The sequence below is a fragment of the Anguilla rostrata genome, chromosome 5 (assembly GCF_018555375.3).
Source record: "Anguilla rostrata isolate EN2019 chromosome 5, ASM1855537v3, whole genome shotgun sequence".
NCBI classification, from domain to species: Eukaryota; Metazoa; Chordata; class Actinopteri; order Anguilliformes; family Anguillidae; genus Anguilla; species Anguilla rostrata.
Genome location: NC_057937.1, coordinates 33,873,495 through 33,880,488, shown reverse-complemented (window position 1 = coordinate 33,880,488; position 6,994 = coordinate 33,873,495). Strand labels below are relative to the sequence as shown.

General features: G+C 42.1%; 2 protein-coding genes across 5 annotated transcripts in view; one reads left to right on the top strand and one right to left on the bottom strand.

The window, feature by feature from the left end:
- Positions 1–1,451: 1,451 nt before the first annotated feature.
- ddx28 (DEAD (Asp-Glu-Ala-Asp) box polypeptide 28) lies at positions 1,452–3,896 on the bottom strand. Of its 2 annotated transcripts, XM_064335842.1 has the most exons (2): positions 3,767–3,896; positions 1,452–3,510 (listed from the first exon to the last, which is right to left on the bottom strand). In XM_064335842.1, the coding sequence occupies exon 2, from the start codon at positions 3,490–3,492 to the stop codon at positions 1,912–1,914; it is 1,581 nt and encodes a 526-aa protein (XP_064191912.1). In that variant the 5' UTR covers positions 3,493–3,510; positions 3,767–3,896; the 3' UTR covers positions 1,452–1,911. The 2 variants fall into 2 exon arrangements, with proteins under 2 accessions (XP_064191912.1, XP_064191911.1); XM_064335841.1 differs by having other exon boundaries at positions 1,452–3,840.
- A 102-nt stretch (positions 3,897–3,998) lies between these two features.
- The window catches only part of dus2 (dihydrouridine synthase 2), a 32,311-nt gene continuing 29,315 nt past the window's right edge, over positions 3,999–6,994 (top strand). The window contains exons 1-3 of one of the 3 annotated variants that reach the window (XM_064335846.1): positions 4,092–4,109; positions 5,805–5,847; positions 6,078–6,293. In XM_064335846.1, coding sequence (XP_064191916.1) covers positions 6,168–6,293 — 126 coding nt within the window. In that variant the 5' untranslated portion in view covers positions 4,092–4,109; positions 5,805–5,847; positions 6,078–6,167. Of the gene's footprint in view, positions 4,130–5,804; positions 5,848–6,077; positions 6,294–6,994 lie in introns of all 3 variants that reach the window. The other 2 variants (XM_064335844.1, XM_064335845.1) reach the window with 2 other exon arrangements.

The window sequence follows — 6,994 nt, the reverse complement described above, 5'->3', positions numbered from 1 at the left end:
AGGACGAAATTCAATTTCCGATTTTCCTCCTGGAGTCCACCTGGGTGACCACTGACAGGCCATTCTGCTCACTATGGAATTCGTTTTTCATGTGCTGTGAATGAATCAACACTGAGAGAACCTGAAATGTGTGTGTGTCATCCTGGGGTTTTTGTATAAATAAAAAAAACTATACAGATCAAATGTGAAAGGTAGCATTGAAGGTGCACTGTATTCTCCAAGCCTTGGCCAAAACACTACACTTCTCTTCATGCTATAAAAGTATTACATTGCTTGTGCACTTTGCCGAATGAAAACCTTGTCAGTGTTACAGCAAATCCTGTGTTTGTTATGCGTTATTGTTATACAGCTGGCTCATGTAGAATTTCAGAGACTGACCGTTTTAAACCACCTCCCACTCTATTCTCAGACCGAATAGTCGGTGTTATTGGTGTTTATTGGCTGTCTCACACAACATTCCCCCCCTGCCGCCATCACTATATACCCACATTCTACAATGCAAGCAGCACGGTGGGTATGTCACATCTTTACACTGGTCAACTGTTCTCACAATTTCTGGCTTATAAACAGGCTTAGGCCTATATTATGACCAATCTGAATCTAACACCTATTGTTGCCATGTTATCTATTGCATTGTACAGATTTTGCCATTACAAAAACTGCGTATAAGGATTACCGTGCACAATATTAATTTCTGTTTTATCACTGTGCATTATGAATTATTTTGTTGTAATTAATCATATATAAAGTAATATGTTGTAACAATGTAAGAAACATGTCAACTCTTGTTTAAAAAAATGAAACTGAGTAATTTAAGTGTAAACTGGATATTTTGTGTTGTGTCATCTTTTACACTAGATAAGCAGTAGGCCTACCCTTTATTTTAATTATTTTAACATTGCTGGATATGGCGACACCAGCCAAGGTGTTTACAGGTCAGTTGCTAATTGAAAGGCACCATATATGGCTAAAAGTCAGAACCCACCAGCAAAAGCAATACATTAAATGCACTAAGAAAACATGGATTACACTCCTACTGTACATTTACATCTAAATAAAATCAAAAGCATTGTGGTCACGCTTTGTGCAATGTAACATATTTACGTAAGGTTTTCCAGTTAACAATAAAGGCCAATAACAGGCTTTGCGGTATTGTGTTCTTGCTTATGACAACTTGCTTGAAATTACTAGTGGGGCTTGCATAAATGTAGCTTTAAAAAATAACCCTCATGGGTAGACCACCAAACAGTGATGGATGCCCTTTACAATGGTGTTTAATTTCAGAACCCCCTTTGCCCTTTACTTACAAGTTCTGTGACTGTGGAAATCTAATGAATCCGTTTACTGTATGTTATCTCTTTTCTGAAACCGGAAAGGCCACACACACAAACCATTGCCATGACCTCCACACAACTGGTGAATGAACAGGACACAGCACTTTTGAAACCTGGCATTTTAAAATGGATTCAGTTTAATCAGATGTACCGTCTCCATGCATGCGCAACATTTAAAAATCTAATTAAATTATGCCTTGTCCAATTTTAATTTATACAACACTTGCTGAAAAATATGACCATATCTGGGCCAGGTTCTTCAGTCAACTCTGGAAACTAAATGAATCAAATGAACTTAGGAATCATTTACAACATTATTGGTATATTTCAATTCATGAGTTGAAATTCATTTCCTGAACTGACTGCATTTAATCTGGACGGACCCTAACCTAATTTGAACTGAGTGAGCAGTTCAGTGAGCTCTGACTGGGCTTCACAGCGATCAACAAAACACGAAGGAGGCTTTTTGCCTAAATGTAAGCTTACGTGTGTAAAAGTCATTGAAAAAAGCAACACCTTGGAAGGGGAAAGTTCATTCATATAAATATTTTGGAGGACAAAAAAAAGCACACCCAGCTCAGCTTTCAGGGTCCTTATTGGTGTCTGGTTTCGGGGCCGACTTGCGGATGGCCGACTCCATTCCGGGCAGAACGCTTCTTCTCCTGGCGGCGGTCTCGATGGTCTGCACCAGCTCCACATCCCACGGGTGAGTGACGAAGCTGAGGACGGCCCCATCGCCCCCGCCCCCGCCCCCTGCTCGGCCCACGCGTCCGGCCCGGTGGATGTAGTCCGCATGGGATTCTGGGAAATCGTAGTTGATGACAAGCTTCACCCTCTGCGTGTCCAGGCCTCGGGAGGCGATGTCCGTGCAGATCAAGACGTTCACAAGGCCTTTCTGGAAGGAACGGAAGATCCCTGCTCTTACGGTCGCCGGCATTTCGCCCTGAATGCGCGAGTGGGGAACGCCGAAGTCCTCCAGCATGTATCCCAGCCAGTTCACGGTAGACGCCCTGTTACAGAACACCAGCACCGCCGAGTTGCCCTGCTCTGCGGCCTTCAAGGCCTGGTGGAGCTCCAGGAGCTTGTCCTCGCCCTTCACTTTCAAAAACGTCTGCTTCACATGAGGCATCAGGAAGTGGAGCATCTGGCTCTTGACAGTGACGATACTGCCCAAGTCAGTCACCTGACTGAGCACATCTCCAACCCCGCCAGGGAACGTTGCCCCCACCACCACCAGTTGAGCCTTACGGCCTGGGCCTTGCGTCTGCGAAGGGCTGGACGCTATGTGTGCGTGGGTTAAAATGGTTTGCACCATGTCTGCAAAGCTCGGGTCAAACAAGGTGTCGGCCTCATCGATTACAAAGAAGCTAAGCTCAGTCATGCTCAAACAGTGTCTGCGGAGAGCTTTGATCAGTGCACCAGGAGTGGCAACTAAAATGTCCGGAGGACCACTGGCGAATGCAAGCTTTATATTACCTACACCCCTTCCGCCTCCCACCACTTTCACCTTCATCCCAAAGGGATGACACAAGGCCTTAGCAACAGATGTCACCTGCTCTGCTAACTCTCTGGATGGCACGAGGACCACACAGCCTGTGTGTGGTGCAACCACTCTGAAGTCGTCTGCCCCAATTTCTCCCTTCAGTTTATGAATAACAGGAAGCAAGTAAGTCAGTGTTTTTCCGCTTCCAGTTTCAGCCGCACAAAGGACATTGCAACCACGGAGAAGCTTGGGGATGGTTTGCAGCTGCACAGTCGTAGGGTAAAGGATATTATCACGTCTCAGGATTTCCACAATATCTGTGCAGAGATTCAGAGATTTAAATGTTATCGTTTTGTTTGTGGTCTTTAAGTTTTCCTCCGGTACAGCTTCTCTAACGCAAGGTGGAACGTCCCGTGTTTTATTTATCACAAAGTAGTCCCCAAATGACTTACTGTGTTTCCATCCTTTTGAAGCAAGGGTCGGTTGTTCAAATTTACCAAGCGTATAGCCCGAAGCCTGGTTCAGTTGAGAGTTCTTGCTCATTATTAGAAGTTTCCCAGGTTTGACTGTATTGACCTTTTCAGCTTTTTTGCCTTTCATCTGTTTAACATTTTCAATGTTTTCTTGCATTCTCCGGGGTACCCTGATAACCACTGGCTCTGCAGAGGTTGACATGTGGTTTAAGGTAGTAAACTGAAAAGCAAAAAGCGAGCACACGGAGTCCCTAACATGACGAGACAAAATATGTTTTCCGGAGGTGCTGACGGAATTGTAACCAATCCTTAAAAACTGCATACTTAAGCGTGGCTAATATTCTAGTTCCAATATAACTAACTTGCTACGTATTTAAAAAAAAACTCTACCACTAAACGTTCGTCTCTGATTGGTAATTAGCTCTTGGCCAGTAACCATGATATAGTCAAACGCTTGAGACAAGAAATAATCTTACCTAAATAGCAAACTGACCATGAAACCACTCGTTTGAAATGCAATCCGTCCACTAACAGTCAATGATAGCTTTCACGTGTATGTTCCTTGAAATGTCTCCATCTGGCACTTCCTGCTCCCGTAAACCGATTTGGAATCAGTTTATACAGTGCTTATTCCAAAGAAAACCACTGAGTGAATGAGCCTCAAAATGATCCAGAATCAGTTTTGTAGACAAATCGGAACGCCAATCCGGCGGTGTTTGATGACGTATATTTCGTCGCATAGGAAAGTTGAACACCACACATGTTTCTATCAGCACAACACACCGGTGAAGAAAACGAAGATACTCTCTTTGATCCTCGGTGAGATGGCTGAACTGCAGTTAAGTGTTTAATTTTACGTGGACATAGCCACATAGTGAGGTAGTATCATTTCGTGGAAACCTTTATGCTCAAAACTATTTCTCCATTTAGCTACACTCGCCCATTGCTCCGCTGGCTCTATACATTCCATCATCGTCTTACACTGGCTTTATAGAGAGTACGTTAGCTACATTAACAAAGTTGCACAATTGGTAAACTAGCCTGGGTGGTGTCAGATAGAACTGGTAATATGAGTTGACAATTTAGCTCGTACAATGAGCAACTGCACTATGTACAGGGCGTGCGCACAACATGTGAAAATCGTGTGTTCCATGTAACGTCAGATGGCTCACGTTATCTATCTGTATTCGCCACCTTCTCACCTGGATATAGCCAATTCGTGAAAGTTGCTATAAAGGAATGGCTCGCGAATGTATTTTAAATACACGAACTTCTTATTCACTCATAACTGAATTCGTTTTTTAAATTAAACTTATCTTAGTGGTATACAGTGTTTGCTTTATTGGCTATCATAGGTAACACGTTTTCAGGAGGTAGCGTTGTCGTAATATTTCTTCTTACAGTGAAGAATCCCTTACTTGTTTGCACTCTGGACAGTTGTGACGGCAGAAGTAAATTTTTCTCTGTTTCTGTCGCAGCACTTTCGACACAAGCAATATCGGCAGCACTGCACTAAATTTTCTTCTTTTACGTGAAGAGTGCCTGCCCTTCAAGCGTAGAAATGTTACCACTGTATAACAATTATATCGAGAAATACCATCTTTGAGGGAAAAGGCTGTCGGTGCATTTAGATCATCAAACCCTGTCGTGCATAAGAAACAAACACCCGCACAGTCTGTTTTTAATGCCATCATAGCACGGTACCAACTTACAGAAAAAAAATAAAAGAAAACTCTAGGCTATGACGTTTAAATATAGACCCACTAGTTTGACTTTGAGACTAAACTGGCTCAGTTTTTAGTTAATAAAACTCAAAAGTAACTTAAACATCCAGTGAGCACTCATGGCTTACTACTAGTTCAGTATTTTAGTATCGTTTTCTGTAGCCTACTTGAATATACTTGATCTGCTAAAATTGCAAAGAAGTTCAAGTATAAGCCTAAGGATATTTTCCTGAGGTGTATAATAGTTAAAAATAGTTATTTTAAGAAAGCATGCTATATTATTGTTTGTAAAACTTTTTAGGGTCCACCTTGTCAAAGTTCGCTTCAGCCTAAAACTGGTTATTCAAGTAGTAGGCCTGACATCCTAGCACCACTCCATCATAAAATGTAGGGGAGAATCCATAGTTAGTACACAAGAAAACTGAAGTGAGGTTCAGGCATGTTTTTAGGCTAATGAAACTGACTACACGGTAAGATTGATGGTCCAGGCTGAAAGAGGACAACAAAACTTCTGGGACCGGTACACCTGCAAGTTCATCAGAATCACCCTTGTCCGGGGAATCGCAATGATATTTAAACACCTCCAAATAAGCATTTTTTTCAGGTGTGCATATTTTTAATTTCTAATTCAGTGGGGTCGTGCACATGCCCTAAATTAATCTTTATGCTTTCAAAGCTTTCAGCACTCAGTCAGTTCTGTTGTACTCCCTCCAAGAGCATACCTGTTGTTGTGCAAATGTGAAGTCTGCAAAGGGTTGCGAAGTGCTGACATTTCCTCTTAATCCAGCAGATACGGAATGTGCAGTCTTGGTGTAAAGCTGAATCATACCAAGGTCAGAAATATGTCAGCTGTTATTGTCTGTGGTTGCTGAATTGTTGTCCTTCAGCTTGACTTTAACAGGCACCCACAGGCTACCAGCTGTTGTGAGTGAGAGATATTCACAATTGGAAATTCTGTCTTTTTTCCATTAGCTCCCCATTTAGTGTCAGAAGAGGGGGAAAATAAAAGAACACACAGTGCAACTGATTCTTATTGGTCCAATTCGACATGCATTTCATTCAGGATGAAGAACGACTGGCCAAGACCTGTGCAGCCTCTTAGCCTGTCCTGATACTTCATTCATTCTTTCGACAAACAACAAAAGAAGATAGGATGGCACAGACAGTGCGCAGGCTGTGTTTCTGTGATAAAACGGCACTGGCACCAATGGTTCGTGTGGGCACATTACCCATGAGGCTTCTGGCCTTGGATTATGGGGCTGACATTGTATACTGTGAGGTAAGTTAACATTCTCCCAGCACTCAACTTTCCTTACTTTTAAAGATCATTTTATGTTGCTGTGTCATTCAAAGAGCAGAGGCCTATAATGTAAGCACATAACTCATATAGTTGAGATGAATTTAGAACCTTTAGAAGTGGAGACATTGCATTTGATTTCAATATAGAACTGAGCATCTGGTTGATCTTTAAGATCTTTGGCACAGTAAATTCAAAAGCGGTATGATGTCAAAACCTCAAATTTTCATTAATGTAAGATAGAACAGAGGTCACTCTGGGAATTGCAGTGGGTCTTGATAGTCTTTACCACTATTTACTGGTTTGGAGAATATACAGTATTCATACATTCATAATACTTGTTCACTCACACAATAAAGCAATCCCAAATAGATTTCTAGACTTGGCTTTGCTGTAGATGCACATTGTCAAAGTTTGTGGAAGAACCACGAGTGTGCTATTTTCCTGTTAGACATCTGTCTCTGAAATTACTGAACAAATGCTACTGGATTACCAAATAACAACTTTCCATCTAAGGCAATTAACTGGCAAGCTCATCAATGCGTATAAGCTTTGGAGATGCGAACACAGTTACATGTGTTCACTGTGAGGCGCCAATGCAAGTGGAGGGTTCTGTTTATCACTGTTCATCATGTCAGTGTCACCTGGCCATTAGAGGAAAGTACTCTGTCCTCCCTGCATGA

Excerpts from the sequence above, each read along its gene's own strand:
- ddx28 (XM_064335841.1), bottom strand. The coding sequence starts at position 3,612 with ATGCAGTTTTTAAGGATTGGTTACAATTCCGTCAGCACCTCCGGAAAA.